This window comes from Gastrolobium bilobum, unplaced genomic scaffold (genome assembly GCF_033153095.1).
Source record: "Gastrolobium bilobum isolate Gb01-03AN ecotype WA unplaced genomic scaffold, APGP_CSIRO_Gbil_v1 utg44197, whole genome shotgun sequence".
NCBI classification, from domain to species: Eukaryota; Viridiplantae; Streptophyta; class Magnoliopsida; order Fabales; family Fabaceae; genus Gastrolobium; species Gastrolobium bilobum.
In genome coordinates, this window is record NW_026895766.1 from 155,761 (window position 1) to 176,326 (window position 20,566).

The following is a 20,566-nucleotide window of genomic DNA, read 5'->3' on the forward strand; positions in this document are numbered from 1 at the left end:
GAAAAGGAAGAAAGATGGTTTCTTTGGAGGAGAAAGCTATGGAGAATGGTTGAGAAGGAGGCTGCACTCTCAAGCTCGGAATTTCCTACGTATAAGGCACAATATCTGACCTAGAAGTGTGTACCATGCCCTTATATAACCTCATTAAATTTTAAACACACTGTATTAGAACTAATAGCTACGCTTAGCATTTTAATCCCAAACTTAGGATTCTGAACCTACTCATTTTTCTAAGATTTATCATATTTTTATTTTATTTCTCACAGCACCTTTCCTGTAGCGCTTTTCCATAGCCAGTATCCGTTCTGGCACCAGTTCTCATTATTTTGACTTGAAACTTGTTTTACAAGTCCTACATATTTTTCTAGTGACATATACACATTTTTCATAATTTTTCGGGATACTTCATCGGTACACATTTATACCGAGTAGCAGAACCGGTATCTGCACTTTTCGTCAGAAAAATGACTTTCAACATTATTACTCACTTACCATAATTATTTAAGCCTTATCATAATTATTAGGGTCAATTATGGAATTATTTCCTAATTCTCACATTTATTAATTAATTTCCTTAATTAACGGTGCGGGTTCTTGCATTCACCCCACCTTTTTAAGATTTTGTCCTCAAAATCAAAATATACCTGTCTCGGAAGTCGGGATACTGCCGGAGAAGCTCGTCCTCTCTCTCCTAATTGCACTCCTTAGGAGTCCTCCCAGTCTACTGCACTTTGACCATTAGAATGATCTTGCTCTTCAGCTGCTTCTCGCCACGATAGAGAATCTTGAGTGGTTCGACGGGAGTCTTTAGGTTCTCCCGAACCTCCACATCATCCGGTTGCACCACGTGCAAAGGATCCGCTACATATTTGTGAAGCTGAGACACGTGAAACACGTCTTGGATGTTGGCCAAGTTTGGAGGCAAGGCAAGCCGGTAGGCAACAGGTCCTACTCTACTAAGGATCTGGTATGGCCCAATAAATCGCAGGCTCAGCTTCCTCACTCCGAGTGCCCGACCAACACCGGTGACAGGCGAAAGTCTCACAAACACGTGCTCACCCTCAGTGAACTCTAGTGGACGATGCCTCACATCGTAGTAACTCTTCTGGCGATTCTGCGCCTGCTTCAGTTTCTCCGTGATCAACTGGATCTGCTGGGTAGTATCTTAGACAAAGTCGAGGCCAAAACGCTCCTTGTCTCCAACCTCAGACCAGCAGGTAGGAGTCCGACACCTCCTGCCATACAACGCCTCGTAGGGTGCCATGCCCAGGCTAGCATGGAAACTGTTGTTGTACGAGAATTCAACCAACGGAAGGTACCTATCCCATGCTGAACCCTGCTCCAAAGTGCAAGCCCCCAACATGTCCTCCAATGTCTGGATGGTCCGCTCAGTCTGAGGGTGATAGGTTGTACTCAGTCTCAACTGCGTACCAAAAGCCTCCTGCAGCGCCTCCCAGAACCGAGATGTGAACTTCGGGTCCCTATCGTTAATGATACTCTCGGGCACGCCGTGAAGTCTCACAATCTCGCAAACATAAAGTCTGGCCAACTGCTTAGTAGTGAAGCTCACCTTTACCAGAAGAAAGTGGGCAGACTTCGTCAATCTGTCCACAATGACCCAGATAGAGTCACAACTAGCCTGAGTCTTCGGCAAACCCACCACGAAGTCCATGGAAATGCTCTCCCATTTCCATTCCGGAATCTCAAGAGGTTGAATATAACACCCTGTGTATACCCGGTTTGTTAACATATCATCGTATTAAGCTGCGCTTAATTAAAATACGGAATATCTTTTTCTTTTCAATTATGACGTCATTATACTTAGCCAAGTTGAGTACTTAATTAATTTCATAAAATACATCGCATTTATGTAATGCAAATAGACATCTAACTGGAATACCTCATAATATAGATAAAGTGAGTATCTAAGTCACGGCATTACAACATGTAATCCAGACAATATCCTGATACATTATTACAACTCCAAATAAAACACGACATAATCAAGTCTAAGTGGCATGGACAATCCCCATGCTCACCAATTCAACAGCATAACCAACAGAGTCTCAACATATAAATCCATAAAATGAAGCTAAAAGCATAAGACAGTAAACAGGATCCAACATCCAATCATAACAGCATAAGCAGCATAAACATGCAACATCTATAAACTAAGCTTTGGCCTCCTGCCACTAGAGGTCTCAACCCCCGCATTACCTGAACCTGAAATAAGCATTCCCCAAACGTGGGGTGAGATCTCTAAACCAGAAATCTCAGTAAGACAAGGGGTCCTCAAGGATCTTCCACCCCAAGCTCACTTACATGTACAATATAAGTTCTAAAAGCAGTAATTCAGTATAAGTTCTCAAAACTCAATGCAGTGCAACAGATATTCATGCCATGTGTGTCAATACTATTATACTGGCTAGAGAAATGCAGGAATACGTCTATTACCTACAGATAGTGCAAGGAACACCACTTGCACCTCACCCACAGCCTCACCATATCGTATGTACTACATACTCAGGCTTACCGTATAGGTAAAACACCACATGCATGTCATAAAGGCACTAGCATATAACAGCTCAACAACATTTCTAAAACATCAAAAGCATGTAACACAGTATGCATAAAACCATACCCCCAAGGGACATGGTGGAACCTCAACATGCTAAACCGATGACACGAAAGCTTACCTTGCAAGCTCACTATCCAATGCCAAGAGTCCACACAGCTCAAGTCCAACACACAACAGATCACAATCTGATTAGGACCAGCAAACATATCAACAACAAAGCTCAAAAGCATAAACATAAAGACTACATTTTGCCTTTTACGATTTATGTCTTAAGGCTTCACACAAAGCCATAAGCCCTTAACAACTTGATTCTGACTTAGTTCAATTAAAATAGAAGTTCAACTTCATCAATCTAGGGTCCACAAACCCCCAATAGCCTACTATATGAACAGTGCAGCTACTGTTCTGCGAAATCCCAGAATATCCGGATATTCGTCGGGGGCATATCCAGATATCTCTCTTCCAATATCCGGATATCCATATCCAGATATTCAGATCCCCATATTCGGATATCAATATCCGGATACCCATATCCGGATATCAATATTTGGATATGCACAATGAAATATCTGGATATTTCGCGACAGAACCCAGATTCTGCATTTCGCGAAAATATCCTTCCAAGGTTCCATTTTTAACACTAATACACGTTAAAGCATGCATTTTTAGGCACATTAAGGTTCATACAACTGTTGGTTACATGTTTAACTCATTAAACATACCAAGACATCTCCTTTAAGCATAAAAACTCAAGAACAAAGGTGGTACAACTTACCCAAAACTTCAAACTCAGAATGTAAGACTCTTGGAGCTCACCAACAGCTCCTCAAACTCAGACCAAGAAGGAGTACGAAAATGGACCAACAAAGTTTGGTTCTTGCACCCAAAGATCACTCATTGGTGCACCAAGTGCCACGACAATGGCTCCAACAACCCCAAACAGCAAGGTCAGCAACTAAACACCACAAGAACAGCTCCCTAGACCCAGAACAAGGCCACCAACACACTCCCAAAGGTGATTCTCACTCACACCAAGTGTTTAGATGAAGGGAATGGAAGAAAAGGCTTCAAAGCTCAAGAATTAAAGAAGAAGAGCAATGGAACAGTGTTTGAAGACCCTCAACCGCCCAAAGTCACGTAGGAAAAGAGAGTCTAGGGTTTTGTGCCCAAAGAATGAGTATATAAAGCCACTTACGCATTGACGTACAGTATTAACATTAATTTCAACGCTTATCATTTTAATCCCAAACTTGGGATTCTTAACCTACTCAATTTTATCAGAATTATCATATATTTATTATATTTTTCGGAGCACCTTTCCGGTACGCGCTTTTCATAACCAGTATCAGTTTCTGGCACCAGTTCTCATTAATTTAACTTGAAACTCATTTTACAAGTCCTATATATTATTCTAGGAATTATCATTCTCTTATTATAATTTTTCGGGATACTTTTTCGGTACGCATTTATATCGACTAGCAGAACTGGTATCTGCACTTTTCTTCCGAAAAGCGACTTTCAGCACTTTTAATCACTAATCATATTTAATTACGCCTCATAATAATTATTAGGGTCAATTATGGAATCATTTCCTAATTTTGCATATTTAATAAATTAATTTCCTTAATTAACGATGCGGGTTCTTACATTGAAGCTTATCAGACGGCTTCTGGTGTTCTATCTTCACCTTCTGACAAACCAAGCACTTGGACACAAAAACAACTATGTCCTTCTTCATGCCCGGCCACCAATAATTCCTCTTCAAGCCCTGATACATCTTTGTAGCACCAGGGTGGACAGTAAACTGGCCCTTTTGAGCCTCTGTCATCACCTCAACAGTCAAAGGACCTCGAGGAACCACAATCCTCTTCTAGAAGGTCAACAGTCCATCCTCATTCCAAGACACACCATCCTGGTTCTTCACATAATCTAGGCACTCTCTCTGCACTTGCGCCTCTTTAATCTTCTCTATGAGCTCGTTCTCAACTTGCACGGTTTCCATTTTGAGAAGTCCACCTCCAAACAAAGAGGTCACTGTCAGATCTCGAAACTGTTCGATGATATCATAATCACCCATGGTCAAACTGGATAGACTCACGGATTTCCGACTCAAAGAATCAGCTACCACATTGGCCTTGCCAGGATGGTACTTCAACTCAAAGTCGTAGTCCTTCAGATACTCCATCCATCTCCTCTGCCTCATGTTCATTTCCTTCTGATCAAACAAATACTTCAAGCTTTTGTGATCACTGAACACAGCAAACTTCATACCAAAAAGATGATGCCTCCAAATCTTGAAAGCAAACACAATAGCAGTCAACTCCAAATCATGAGTCGGGTAGTTCTCCTCATGAGGATTCAACTGTCTCGAGGCATAGGCAATCACCTTGCCCAACTGCATCAACACACATCCGAGCCCCTTTCCGTAGGCGTCGGTGTACAACTCAACCTCCTCAGCAGGATCAGGAAGGACCAACACAGGTGCGGTAGTCAGTATCTTCTTTAACTCCTGGAAACATTCCTCACACTCGTGAGTCCACACAAATGGAGTCTCCTTGCGGGTAAGGCGAGTCAATGGCAGAACCAACATGGAAAATCCCTTAATGAACCTTCGGTAGTACCCTTCCAAACCCAGAAAACTCCTCACTTCAGTTACCGTCTTGGGCCTCTCCCAATCTAGTACGACCTCAATCTTGTTAGGATCCACTGTAACTCCCTCTGCAAAGATCACATGTCCCAAAAACTTTACAGACTTGAGCCAAAACTCACACTTTGAAGGCTTAGCATAGAGCTTTTTCTCCTTCAGCACTTGCAACACAATCTTCAAGTGCTCAGCATGTTCCTTCTCCGTCTTGGAGTAAATCAAAATGTCGTCAATAAAGACGATCACAAACTGATCCAGGTACGACTGAAAAATCCTGTTCATGTAATCCATGAACACTGCGGGTGCGTTGGTGAGTTCAAAAGGAATCACCAAATACTCATAGTGATCGTATCTCGAACGAAACGCGGTCTTCAGAACATCCTCTGACTTCACCTGAATCTGATGGTATCCGGACCGGAGATCGATCTTCGAATACACACAAGCTCCCTTAAGCTGATCCAACAGATCATCAATGCGCCGGAAGGGGATACTTGTTCTTGATTGTCACTTTGTTCAACTGCCGATAGTCGGTGCACAATCGCATAGTCTCGTCTTTCTTTTTCACAAAAATGACTGGTGCTCCCCATGGAGACACACTCGGTCGAATGAAGCCTTTCCCAGAAAGGTCCTCTATGTGCTTCTTCAGCTTCACCAACTCTGGTGGCGACATCCGATACGGAGCCAATGAAACGGGCCCGACACCAGTCAATAAATCAATTGAGAACTCTATCTCCCTCTGCAGCGGAAACTCAAGGATGTCCTCAGGAAATACCTCAAGGAATTCCCTCACCGCAGGAATGCTAGTGACATCCTCCTGTGCCCCACTCACCAAACCCCCCAACATGACATATCCGAAAGCCCCTGCTCTCAAGGCTCTCCTAGCCTGCAGTAATGATATATAAGGCGAGGAACTGGCTGTGGAGTTACTCGGAGACATCACCACTCGCTTGGCGCAACAATCGATCATCACATAATTTCTGGACAACCAATCCATGCCCAGAATAATCTCCAAGTTGGCCATCGGCAATCCTATCAGATCTACCGAGAACTCGCGGCCATCCTACTGAAACGCTACATCTCGAAGAACAGTGGTAGAATCACATCTTTCTCTGGTGGCGGTAGTCACCTGCAACGGTGGAGAAAGCACAGACATGGGCAACTCTAGCCCCACAGCAATCGGGGTAGCAATGAAGGAATGCGTAGCCCCGGAGTCAAACAATACTACAATAGAAGATCCACCAGTGGAAACAGTACCTCTAACCAGGTTCGGAGCTCGGTCCGACTGCTGCCGATCCATGGTGTAAACTCACCCCGTGGTAGATGGCACAACAGGTGGCGCTGTAGGTGGAAGGGGAACCATCTGCAATGGAACTGCTCGAACTGCTGCAGCTCTCGCCGTCGACGACGGACACTCTCTAGCATAGTGGCCCTCCTTGCCACACTAGAAACATATAGTCTGGCTTGTAGCACACGGCCCCAGATGAACCTTCCCACATTCCGTGCATCGGGGAGTAGGAGGTCTCGTTGTACTCCCCTGAGCAGAAGTCCTCTTAAACTGACTAGGTGCCTGCCTAGCAGCCAACTACTTTCCTTTTCCCTTATCAGCAAACTTCCTGTCCTTCTAAGAAGTGGAACTACCAGTTTCCTTCGTCTCAGCAATCTTGGCCCTCTTGGCCTTACTCGTAATGCAAACATCCTCAATATCTTTACACTGTTGTACCAGTGTACCCAAATCTCTCGATGAAGCTTGTTGGGTGGTTTGCTGATGGTGGAAAAATATAAGTTCTGATAGGGGACGTTCTTTTGTTCTTGCAGAACACAGATTCGTCCCTCAGTTCCAACCCAAGTGCGCAAGTGCACGCATCAAGTAATAAAGGGAGTATTAATGCCCAAATTATCGTTCCCACGAGGATAGAGTGCTAATTATTGTTTTATCACTGTTTATAAAAGAGTGAAAATGAGAAGAAAAGTTAGTAAATGAACTGTATGGTCAAACGTTCCCTACTGTCTTGACAATGTTCCTTAGGAACAGTAGGTTCAACCTGATGGGAAACAGCTGCTCGCTGCGTTATATATGTGACCCTTCCTGTTTAGAAGAAGGTGAGATAACAATCATTGGAGTTTTTATAAGTACTAAATAAAATAAAATAAAATTACTAAAACAGAAATAACTATAATCAAGAGACAACAGGGTGGTGGTTAAAACAGTTTAACAGAAGGAACAAATTCACTGCTTTACTCTTAAAGGGGTTATTTTCTCTGCTCAAGACTTAACACCTTTTGGCTTTGTCCCAGTTTCTTTGCCTACCAACTCTGATTCCTCAGCTCATGGTCTAGATGGCTCACAAGTTTCCATATTCCTATGGCTCCCTTGACTCCAACAGGTACTTAGTTCAGAACCTTAAAATGGACGAGTTGGCCCCTTATTCCTAAGGTGACCAGTAGCATATTTTCCATGACATTTACCTTCCCCCAATGGCTAAGCTGTCTGAAATCCCTTCCTTATGGAAGTTCCTTTCTCAGTATGTACCCAATTTCCATTGGCGCACAATGAATATAGCTTACTTAGCCAAAGAAATACAAAAAGCTTCGGTCAAGAGTTTTGAAAACAGTTCTTTAAGAGTTTCACAGTGTACCCGTTCCACAGATAGTTCAGCTCATGGCTGATAGTTTAAACATAATTATTCTCAACTGAGATCACATAGACCCGAGATTCAGTCAAGAGATAACAATTGGAACGAAGAGAAAAACACTTATATTAATTTAAAAGACAGTTTATAAAAAGAAACAGAGAATGGAGAAAGATGGGTATTTGCTTGTGAGGAGTCTTGATGGTTGTTTACAGAGAAGGGAAGAGGGGTTGTCGCTTAACTATAGTTACAACCGAAAATTAAACTAAGTTACTAACTACTACTAAGTGATCTCTTCCTTTCGGACTGCAAACCCTCCAGGATTCGATGATGTTTTTGTGTGAGGGAGGTCCTATTTATAGATGGAAGAGGAATGGCAAGACTGTAATTCCCTTGGAGCTAGTTGCTTGACTGAGGGGACGGGACTGTGGCAGCAGAGTGTGAGCTTGTTGAATATCTGAATGGAACAGGATTAGTGATGATTAGCCGTTGTTTACAGGCCTTCCCATGTTTTGCTTCTGTTTTCAGCCAATGAGAACTCTTGATTTTCTGCTCTTCACGTTTCCAGCTGCTCAGTTGGTGCACCACCTTGTTTTTTAGAAGTCTTTAACTCTACGTTACCTTCAAAGTGTACAGAAGCATTAAATGAATGGAGGAGGTGCATTAAATGCGTCTCAGTCAGTTCCCCTTTTAATATATTTTAAAGGAATACGTTACCATCCGTTCCCCCACTGTGTTTTTGTCACAAATGTGTAAAACAAGTGATTTTCATGCTGAAGTTGCTCATCAGATGAGGGTAAGTATGGTATTTTTCCATCAAAATGGGCTTAGATGGAACGAATTTACGTTCCATCAAAAACCCCAAAACTAAACTGTTGGTTGTCCTCAAACAACTCAGAAATATTGTATTAGTCTGCCCAATTTAAAAGAATAGCATAACATAAAGGAACTTGAGCCAGCGAGCAACCATGAACTTTTCAGAAAATGAACTACTCTTCATAGTAAACAGTAAGAGGATTCTGTCCCCAGATAAGAGAAGGTTGTTGATCTTTTGTCTCACTGTCACTCATGGGTTGGTGTTTGCTCTGTCCATTCCTGGATGTAATTCTTCAGAACTTGCCTTTCTGCTGCGTTCCTATGAAGTACAACTGTCTTCCGTTCCAAGGATTCTTTGATGGGTAAGTGTATGGAAATGATGGGTAAGTGTATGGAAATGTGGAAGAAGAGGTGGTCTGATTTGTGGGATCAAGGAACATTTAGCTTTTGTGTCTTTGAACTTGGACTTTTTCTGTTTTTGAGGGAACATTTTTTCTTGAACCTTTTTCCCCCTTTGGAGGAAGGTTTTCTGGTTTTTCTTGAATTCTTTTGAATGGTTGTTCCCCTTTTTCTTTGTTTTTCTTCTGTCCTTTTTTGTTCATTGTTTAGTACGCTCCTTGTTCTTTTTGATTGACCAGATGGTGTATGATGGGGGTGAGGTGAGTGTGTGATTCTGTTTTGATCCTTGACAGCAGAATTCATCTGTCTTCAGCAGCACTTACAGCATTAAGGCAAGCTGAGAAGTTTCCTTGTGGTTACACCTCAGGAACGCTCTCAGAAGTAGGCGTTTGACATTTTTCCATTCCTTACCAGTTTGAGTTCACACAGATCAGCTTCTTTAAAAAATCTGAGGATTCAATTCCCTGCACTGTTTCTATTTTCAAGTACTCAGAGAGAGAACAAGCATGATTAGTCAGTGACTGTGTTTCATGTATGTTAGTTAATCTAAAAGAATTTGGGCAGTCTTAATATTATAATTGAAATGCATGCATATACCAAATAGTTTGATAAAAAAAAAGTCTTTTTCATTGCAAAAAGATTAATTACAAGGGAACAGAAAGAAAATAAATTAAAAACAGGATTGAAAACAAACTAAGCTAAGATAAATAGGAGGGGAAATAAGGATAGGGTTTTGCCAAGTGTTGGTCCCTTGCTAATCAAGAGCTGCCTTGATGGATTCTTAGGATGAGATTATGATAAACAAGGTTTAGAGCTGAACCAAGATCCTCCCAAGCCACATGGATCGTCGGCCTACTCATGTGGTGTGAGTCCAAAATTTACCTAAGTCAAAAAGGTCCACTTACTTATGACCAGCCCACTAATTAATAATTTCCCATGTCTTTTAAATATTATTATACATTCTATATATTACAATCAAATTATTCATATATTATTAATAAGAGTTTCACAGGCCTACGTAGGTACTCTCCTATCATTGTAATTCAAATAATTCTCTAACTTACTTTAATTCCATTCTAGGGAAAGTAGCTATATAATTCGAAGACAAGACATGTATTGCACATAATTCGAATTTAACACAAGCATCCATAGTCCTCATAGCAATTTATATATATTTTCCTAATTACGTGGGATATTACAATATCATACCCGGATATTTTGAGACAGAATGCAGTTCTGCATTTTTGCGAAGATATCACTCAAAGGTCCAACTTTTACCATTATTATACGTCCAAGAATCCATTTTTAGGCATATACAGGTTCATATACGTGTTGGTTACTTCATTTTAACATATTACATTCCAAGACTCAAGCTTTAACTCATTAAAACTCATGATCAAGTTAGGGAACATACCCAAGGCTTCAAAACAGAGGAAGAAGTGCTCTTGGAGCTCACCAAACAGCTCCTCAAGCTTCTGATTTTACGGAGTACGAATTTGGCAACCAATGCTTGGCTCTTTCACACTAAAGATGGCTTCTTGAAGCTCAAAATGCCACCATAAAGGCTCCCACAACTCCCACCATGAAGTCAACCTCAAGACTCTAGAAAAACAGAAGTCCTAACTCAGAAACAAAGCCTTCCCCTCACTCCCAATGATCCCTCTCACTCACACAAGGGATTTTGGTGAAGATAAAAGGAAGAAAGGTGGTTTCTTTAGAGGAGAAAGCTATGGAGAATGGTTGAGAAGGAGGTTGCACTCTCAAGCTCAGAATTTCCTACGTAGAAGGCACAATATCTGACCTAGAAGTGTGTGCCATGCCCTTATATAGCCTCATTAAATTTTAAACACATTGTATTAGCGCTAATAGCTACGCTTAGCATATTAATCCCAAACTTAGGATTCTGAACCTACTCATTTTTCTAAGATTTATCATATTTTTATTTTTTTTTCTGAAGTGCGCTGTCGAACCCATGCAAATTACCGAGCTTCGGGTTTGTAGTGATAGGGCAACTCAGATCGTTTCCCAAAGAACCTGCTCACAATCAGAAACGCTCTTGTAAAATTAAATATAAAAGGGAAGGGGGATTTTGTTGATTTGAAATTTAAATAAAAACAGATTTGAAAAAGATTTAAAAATCAGAATTTAAAAGCAATCAACCTAAAGAATCAGGATTCATTAATTTATTTCTTCATTAGATTAAAAAGATATGATTATCAATTCTTGATTAACCCCAATCGAATTAGGAATCCTCAAATTCAATTGGAAACCCTCTCTAGACTATCGCCTAGCGTTTGGTTGAATACAGTATTTAAACTATACAATCCCAGTAATTTAAACTTGTTCAACTTATGTTCATTGGGTTGGTCAATCTGACCATTAAATCTAATGATCAATTCTCCCTTCTAGAATGCAATCGCATTGTTCAGTTTGAATATCTACAATCGCATGATATTCAACCTGAATTGAGAGAAAACGAAATTGATGAAAAAGTTAAAAACCAATCCTCTGAAATAAACTAATGAACCTTTAACCTTAGATTGATTAAAGGTGTTTAGCCTAGCATCGCGAGGTTAAACATCATTCAGAATAAAATAGCATAAAAGAAGAAGAAGATGAAGAAGAGAAAGAGTGCAGAATTTCGATAAAGAAAACTCAAAACAATTGTTCAACTCAAAATTTCACTAAAATCAATTAAACCCAATCAAAATCTAGAATTATGATTTGACCCAAAAGACCTTTATTTAATTCAAATAAATCGTAAAAATACCAATCAAGAGTAATAAATAAGTGTAACAAAATATGTGTTATAAGTTTTGCAATACCTTTTCGGTACGCGTTTTTCCATAGCCAGTATCCGTTCTGGCACCAGTTCTCATTATTTTGACTTTAAACTTGTTTTACAAGTCCTACATATTTTTCTAGTGACAAATACACACTTTTCATAATTTTTCGGGATACTTCATCGGTACACATTTATACCAAGTAGCAGAACCGGTATCTGCACTTTTTGTCAGAAAAGTGACTTTCAGCATTATTACTCACTTACCATAATTATTTAAGCCTTACCATAATTATTAGGGTCAATTATGGAATTATTTCCTAATTCTCACATTTATTAATTAATTTCCTTAATTAACGGTGCGGGTTCTTACATTCACCCCACCTTTTTAAGATTTTGTCCTCAAAATCAAAATATACCTGTCTTGGAAGTCGGGATACTGCCGGAGAAGCTCGTCCTCTCGCTCCCAAGTGCACTCCTCAGGAGTCCTCCCAGTCCACTGCACTTTGATCATCGGAATGATCTTGCTCCTCAGCTGCTTCTCGCCACGATCGAGAATCTTGAGTGGTCCGACGAGAGTCTTTAGGTTCTCTAGAACCTCCACATCATCCGGTTGCACCACGTGCGAAGGATCCGCTACATATTTGCGAAGCTGAGACACGTGAAACGCGTCGTGGATGTTGGCCAAGTTTGAAGGCAAGCCGGTAGGCAACAAGTCCTTCTCTACCAAGGATATGGTATGGCCTAATAAATCGCGGGCTCAGCTTCCTCACTCTGAGTGCCCGACCAACACCGGTGATAGGTGAAAGTCTCACAAACACGTGCTCACCCTCACTGAACTCCAGTGGACGATGTCTCACATCGTAGTAACTCTTTTGGCAATTCTGCGCCTGCTTCTTTTTCTCCCTGATCAACTGGATCTGCTGGGTAGTATCTTGGACAAAGTCCAAGCCAAAACTCTCCTTGTCTCTAACCTCAGACCAGCAGGTAGGAGTCCGACACCTCCTGCTATACAATGCCTCGTAGGGTGCTATGCCCAGGCTAGCATGGAAACTGTTGTTGTACGAGAATTCAACCAACGGAAGGTACCTATCCCATGCTGAACCCTGCTCCAAAGTGCAAGCCCTCAACATGTCCTCCAATGTCTGGATGGTCCGCTCAGTCTGTCCGTCAGTCTGAGGGTGATAGGCTGTACTCAGTCTCAACTGCGTACCAAAAGCCTCCTGCAGCGCCTCCCAGAACCGAGATGTGAACTTCGGGTCCCTATCGCTAATGATACTCTCGGGCTCCCCGTGAAGTCTCACAATCTCGCAAACATAAAGTCTGGCCAACTGCTCAGTAGTGAAGCTCACCTTCACGAGAAGAAAGTGGGCAGACTTCGTCAATCTGTCCACAATGACCCAGATAGAGTCACAACCAGCCCGAGTCTTCGGCAAACCCACCATGAAGTCCATGGAAATGCTCTCCCATTTCCATTCTGGAATCTCAAGAGGTTGAAGCTTACCAGACGGCTTTTGGTGTTCTATCTTCACCTTCTGACAAACCATGCACTTGGACACAAAAACAGCTATGTCTTTCTTCATGCCCGGCCACCAATAATTCCTCTTCAAGTCCTGATACATCTTTGTAGCACCAGGGTGGACAGTAAACTGGCCCTTATGAGCCTCTGTCATCACCTCAACAGTCAAAAGACCTCGAGGAACCACAATCCTCTTCTGGAAGGTCAACAGTCTTTCCTCATTCCAAGACACACCGTCCTGGTTCTTCATATAATCTAGGCATTCTCTCTGCACTTGCGCCTCTTTAATCTTCTCCATGAGCTCGTTCTCAACTTGCACGGTTTCCATTTTGAGAAGTGCACCTCCAAACAAAGAGGTCACCGTCAGATCTCGAAACTGTTCGATGATATCATAATAACCCATAGTCAAACTGGATAGACTCACGGATTTCTGACTCAAAGCATCAGCTACCACATTGACCTTGCCAAGATGGTACTTCAAATCAAAGTCGTAGTCCTTCAGATACTCCATCCATCTCCTCTGCCTCTTGTTCAGCTTCTTCTGATCAAACAAATACTTCAAGCTCTTGTGATAACTGAACACAACAAACTTCATACCGAAAAGATGATGCCTCCAAATCTTGAAAGCAAACACAATAGCAGCCAACTCCAAATCTTGAGTCGGGTAGTTCTCCTCATGAGGCTTCAACTGTCTCGAGGCATAGGCAATCACCTTTCCCAACTGCATCAACACACATCTGAGCCCCTTTCCGGATGCGTCGGTATACAACTCAACCTCCTCAGCAGGATCAGGAAGGACCAACACATGTGCGGTAGTCAGTCTCTCCTTTAACTCCTGGAAACATTCCTCACATTCGTGAGTCCACACAAATGGAGTCTCCTTACGGGTAAGGCGAGTCAATGGCAAAACTTCAATGGAAAATCCCTTGATGAACCTTCGGTAGTACCCTGCCAAACCCCCCAACATGACATATCCGAAAGCCCCTGCTCTCAAGGCTCTCCTAGCCTGCAGTAATGATATATAAGGCGAGGAACTGGCTGTGGAGTCACCCGGAGACATCACCACTCGCTTGGCGCAACAATCGATCATCACATAATTTCTGGACAACCAATCCATGCCCAGAATAATCTCCAAGTTGGCCATCGACAATCCTATCAGATATACCGAGAACTCGCGGCCATCCCACTGAAACGCTACATCGCGAAGAACAGTGGTAGAATCACATCTTTCTCTGGTGGCGGTAGTCACCCGCAACGGTGGAGAAAGCACAGACATGGGCAACTCTAGCCCCATAGCAATCGGGGTAGCAATGAAGGAATGCGTAGCCTCGAAGTCAAACAATACATCAACAGAAGATCCACCAATGGAAACAGTACCTTTAACCAGGTTCGGAGCTCGGTCAGAATGCTGCCGATCCAAGGTGTAAACTCGCCCCGTGGCAGGTGGCACAATAGGTGCCGCTGTAGGTGGAAGGGGAACCATCTGCAATGGAGCTGCTCGAACTGCTGCAGCTCTCGCCATCGACGATGGACACTCTCTAGCATAGTGGCCCTCCTTGCCATACTGGAAACATATAGTCTGGCCTGTAGCACACGGCCCCAGATGAACCTTCCCACATCCCGTGCATCGGGGAGTAGGAGGTCTCGCTGTACTCCCCTGAGCAGAAGTCCTCTTAAACTGACTAGGTGCCTGCCTAGCAGCCAACTACTTTCCTTTTCCCTTATCAACAAACTTCCTGTTCTTCCAGGAAGTGGAACTACCAGTTCCCTTTGTCTCAGCAATCTTGGCACTCTTGGCTTTACTCGTAATGCAGACATCCTCAATGTCCTTACACTGTTGTACCAGTGTACCAAAATCTCTCGATGCAGCTACATCAATATGCTCTACAATCACCTCACTAAGTCCTCTGCGGAACTTAGCAGCCAAAAAGGTCGAAGTGGGCACCGCCATCCGAAAGTGGGCAAACTTCACAAGCTCGTTAAACTTGGCCAGGTACTCGTCAACAGACATCGAGCCCTGTACCAACCTATCAAACTCCCCCTGCTTCCTCTCCTTCGCATCAGAAGGGAAGTATCTACCCAAAAAGCAGTCCTCGAAGAATGGCCATGTCATAACATGACCCTGCATCTCATAAGCACGAGAGGTGTTCATCCACCACTTATGGGCATCGCCTTCCAGCATGTATGTGGCAAATATCATCTTCTGCGGGTCAGTACATTGCATAACCCGGAAGATCTTCTCCAATGCCTACAGCAATCTCGCAGTAGCAATGGGATGAAGCGAACCATCAAAGGGAGGTGGCTTATACTTTCGGAAAGAATTCAGCCGACGGTCGATCACGTCACGGTCCTCAGCAGGCTCAAAGTAGGGTTCCAACACCCCAGAGACATGAGTAGCACTATCAATGTGACTCAGGCTCTCGTCCTGAAAACTAGGTGGAAGCGGCGGCGGTGGTGGCGGTGGAGGTGGTGGCGGAGGGAATTGACCAACAGCAGGACCAGCCCTCATCTCCTCCAACATGACCCGCATCATGGTCATGTTCGCTAGCCGGTTTGCCTCAAGAGCATCCTCTGTGGCCTTCTGGTTTGCCTCTCTAGCAGCGTCCATCATTACCACGTTGGCCAATCTAGTGGCCTCTTGCATCTCAGCCAATGCAGTCAGGATTGGGTCGGGTTGTCCCTCAGCAGTCTCGCGGGTTCTCCAGGGTATTACTATGACTCTGCACAAGTTGGACAAATTATGAGTTGATCAGGCCCACGCAGTGTGATCACATATGCATCATCATAATGACACTCAACGGAGCAAACACACAAGACAGACACAACTAAGCATCCTAAGTTATTGCAATACATACAAGCTTTTCCCTAGAAAGTGCTCTGATACCATAAAATATAACACCCTGTGTTAACCCGATTTGTTAACATGTCATCGTATTAAGCTATGCTTAATTTAAAATGCAGAATAACTTTTTCTGTTCAATTATGACGTCATTATACTTAGCCAAGTTGAATTACTTAATTAATTTTCAAAACATTTCCTATATGTAAATTGCAAATAGACAGATATCTAAACTGAATAACATCCTATCATCATTAATATCATTAACTGTGTCTCTAGTCACGACATTACGACACGTAAGCCAGACAACCCTGATAGTTTATACAACTCAAAACTGAACGACAATACATAATTAAATGTGGCATGGACAAACCCCATGCTCACCAAATAAAGGAAACAAGGCCCAACATAGTCTCAACAACAGCAACATAATAATATCAAAAGTAAAGCAATGTCAGCATCCAAGGCATGGTATCATATAATCAGCAATATCAGCTAAGCTCTGGCCTCCTGCCGCTAGAGGCATCAACCCCTGCATTACCTGAACCTGAAATAGTGCCCCAAACGTGGGGTGAGATCTCTAAAAGAAATCTCAGTAAAACAAGAGGTCCTCAAGGATCTTCCACCCCAAGCTCACTTACATGTGCAATATAAGTTCAAAAGTAGTTCAACAGTATACGTTCCAAAATCAGTGCAATGCAACAGATATTCATGTCATGTGTGTTATAACTATTCTACTGATCAGAGAAATGCAGGAATACGTCTATTACCCACATAATACAAGCCCATGTTGTACCCGCCCACAAGACCACCCCATGGCTTCCTGTTTAGATGGAACACCACATACATATCATATAGCATTTGCACTTAACAGTTCAATAGCATTTCAACAAAACAATACATGAAAATACATCATGCATATAACCACCCCCCATGGGACATGGTGGAACAAACAATGGCTAAACCGAGGACACGAAAGCTTACCTTGCAAGTGATAACTCATATTTTATTACACTTATTTGTTACTCTTGATTAGTATTTTTAGGATTTATTTGAATAAAATAATGATGTTTTGAGTTAATTTACATTTTTAGTTTTTGATTGGGTTTAATTTATTTTCGTTAGAAATTTTCAGCTTTATGTTACTTCTATATTTTGGCCATATCTCGGTCCACAGTTGTCGGATTGACTCCGTTTATGTTGGGTTTTTGAGATAACACAGAGGGCTACAATTCTTATGAAGAGTTCGAAGCCCAATTCCGACTGGAAGCTGGTCTATTTCTTATGCCAAGTCAGAAGCGTTTTGCTGAAGTTTTATTTTATTATTGGACTTGTAATTTAAATTAAAACCCAGTTACTTAAGTGGCCCAAAGCCAAGTTTTAGTTTTATTTTATTTTATTTCGTATTTTAGACAGATGGGCCGATCAGAACTGAACCCTAACCCGCTTTGGGTAGGGGTATATGACGGCAGAGTAGGAAACATTTTAGGCATTCTGAATTTTCATATTTTGGGATCAAAGCACTTTCTCTGGAGCGTTCTTCGCGTTCTTCATCTTTTTCTTCTTCTTCTTTTTACTTTATTTTAATCATGTTTACCTTAGCCTTGCGAGGCTAAGAACCTTTTAATCAACCTAAGGGTAACAGATTCCATGGAATAGTCTTGAGGGTCTGCGCTTTATTTTAAATCAGTTTTGTTTCCCTTCCCAACTCAGATTGATATCGTGCGATCGTGGATATTCAATCTGAGGTTCGCGATTGCGATTATGGAAAGGGATTAATCATCAGATTTGATGGTTAGATTGATTGACCCTATGACCTTAAATCAGATGGGCTCATACTCTGCGATTGTATGAGTAGAAGCACTGTATTTGATCAAATGATAAGCGATCGCTTAGAGAGGGTTGTCAATTGGAAATAAGGATTCTGATTCGATTGAAGATCAATCACGATTCTGATATCTTTTTATCCGAGGAAAGACGTCCATGGAACCCTAACCTTAGGTTGGTTAATTTTTAATTACGAATTTTTATTCCAAATTTATATTCTGCCTTTTTAATTATTCAATCAAAATCCAAAACCCTCTTTTAATTTTTTGTCATCAAATTTGGCGCCGTTGCCGGGGAAATTGCATCGGTCTTAATTGTTTTCTGATTCTTGATCATCTTCTTTTTCTTTAATTTTCGTTTTTCTTTAAAAAAAAAATCGAAAAAAAAAAGTTCATTTATTTTTGCGCATCTGTCCTTGTTTATGCGTTTGCGCTCATTTGTGTTTCTGATTTTGATTTCTGCACCTTTGATTCTGCAGACACATCTTTTCTCAGTTTTTGCGTTTTCTGCATTACGGTTTACGTTTTGGGCAGTTTTGGGTAAATTTGGAGAAATCCGTAAAACTTCAGTTTGAGAGATTGACTCCAGGAGTTCTATTCCCAAAGGAATTCGACCTTCTGAGCATAAGTGACACCCATAGAGGGTGTGAGGTGACCCTTAATTTTGCCAAATTCTGTCGTTTACTAACCGTTTTTGTTGTTTCTTTGTCATTTCAGAACGTATCAGGTATTTCTGAACTTGTTCAACTTGCTCTGAAAATTGGTGAGCTGAAAGAGACGATCATCCTTGTCAAATATTGTGAGGTTATGCCTCACAAATCAGGCCCTGGTTTTGCCAAATTCCTTCGTTTACTATTTTATTTTATTTTTTGAAAAAATTTTATTTGATTTTTGAGTCCGTAGGGTCAATTAGAGGTTAGGAGAGTTGGTCCCATAGCATTCTGAGTTCATTTAGTATTTTTCGTATATTTATTTTTGCTTCTGCTTGCTATTTTTGGTAGTTTTTTTTGTGTTCTATCGTATGTGTTGCGACTTTACTGCTGTATGCTTTGCCTATGATGCATGACTAGGAGTAATACCAGTGTTGATGATTTATATGCATATGATCCTGAGATAGAGAGATCATTGCATGCTGCTAGTAGAGCTCGTAGGTTGACTTACAATAGAGTTGTTCCTGAGCATACCTTAGAGTCTGAGTCTGTTGAGTTTGTTTGTTCGAGTCCTTTACATAGTGTTTATTTGTTTGGTAATTTATTTGATTCTGTAACCATGGATAATAGGACTCTTAAGCAATTGGCTGCACCTGATGTTAATAATGAGCAGCCTCTGTGTATTCGTTATTGTAATCCTATTGTACCTTTTGAGCTTAAGTCTGGACTGATACACTTGCTTCCCAAGTTTCATGGTCTTGCAGGTGAGGATCCTCACAAACATCTGAAGGAGTTCCATGTAGTTTGCAGCACTATGAAACCACCAGGGGTGGATGAGGAGCAAATCAAGTTGCGTGCCTTTCCTTTTTCATTGGACAATGGAGCTAAGGACTGGTTGTACTACTTGCCACCTTCCTCCATTGTAAGCTGGAATGATATGTCAAGATTGTTTCTGGAGAAATTCTTCCCTTCATCCAGAGCCACTACAATCAGAAAGGATATCAGTGGCATAAAGCAGGCTAATGAGGAGAACATGCATGAGTATTGGGAGAGGTTTAAAAGACTTTGTGCAAGCTGTCCACACCATCAGATTCCAGAAAATCTCCTGATTGTTTACTTCTATGAAGGGTTGCTGCCTATGGATAGGAATCTTTTAGATGCAGCTAGTGGAGGAGTCCTGAGAAATAAAACCCTTGTTGAGGCAAAAGAGTTGATTGCTGAGATAGCAGCCAATGCTCAACAATTTGGCACTAGAGCAAACAGCAGTGCAGTGTTCCAAGTGCAAACTTCTCCAATGCAAAATCCAATAGTGGTAGCTGCAGGAGCATCAAGCACAGATAACCAGAGAATAGAGAACAGGCTTGATGAGTTGACATCAATGGTGAGGCAGTTGGCAGTGACACAGACAGTGCAACCTTCTGCCCAACAGACAAGCAACCCGTGTGGCATCTGCTGTGATCCTTCTCGTCCCACGGATGCTTGTCCTTCCTTACATGACAGCGGTTCCCAAGTTGATCAGTCTGTTGCTGCAGATTGATGTGCCTCTGTCAAGTGTGGTTTTTTCATGTTAAAATTGATAAGAATTGGGTCATAAGAGAGCAATTTAAATACATATTTGCTAATTATATTGATTCTTTCTTTTCAATTATAGTTCTCACCTATTGGTTGTGTTTTTACAGGTAAAAGAAGTGAAAATTACAAAATTATAAAAAGCCTGTTGATGCGATTCCACGAGGGTATTTTTGGAAGAAGAAAAAGAGTCTTATAAATAGGAGACTTTGCACAGAAATTAGGTTAAAAGGTGAAGAAATTCGAAATTTGAAAGAAAACAAGGAAATGATTTGGCGCTGATCGTGCGGGTGCCATGAATGCAGTCCTTGATT

General features: G+C 41.7%; 1 protein-coding gene across 1 annotated transcript; it reads left to right on the forward strand.

Annotated features, from left to right (window-relative positions):
• Positions 1-19,302: 19,302 nt before the first annotated feature.
• On the forward strand, positions 19,303-20,220 carry LOC133295723 (uncharacterized). Its single transcript, XM_061494578.1, has one exon. The coding sequence runs from the start codon at positions 19,303-19,305 to the stop codon at positions 20,218-20,220; it is 918 nt and encodes a 305-aa protein (XP_061350562.1).
• Positions 20,221-20,566: the final 346 nt, after the last annotated feature.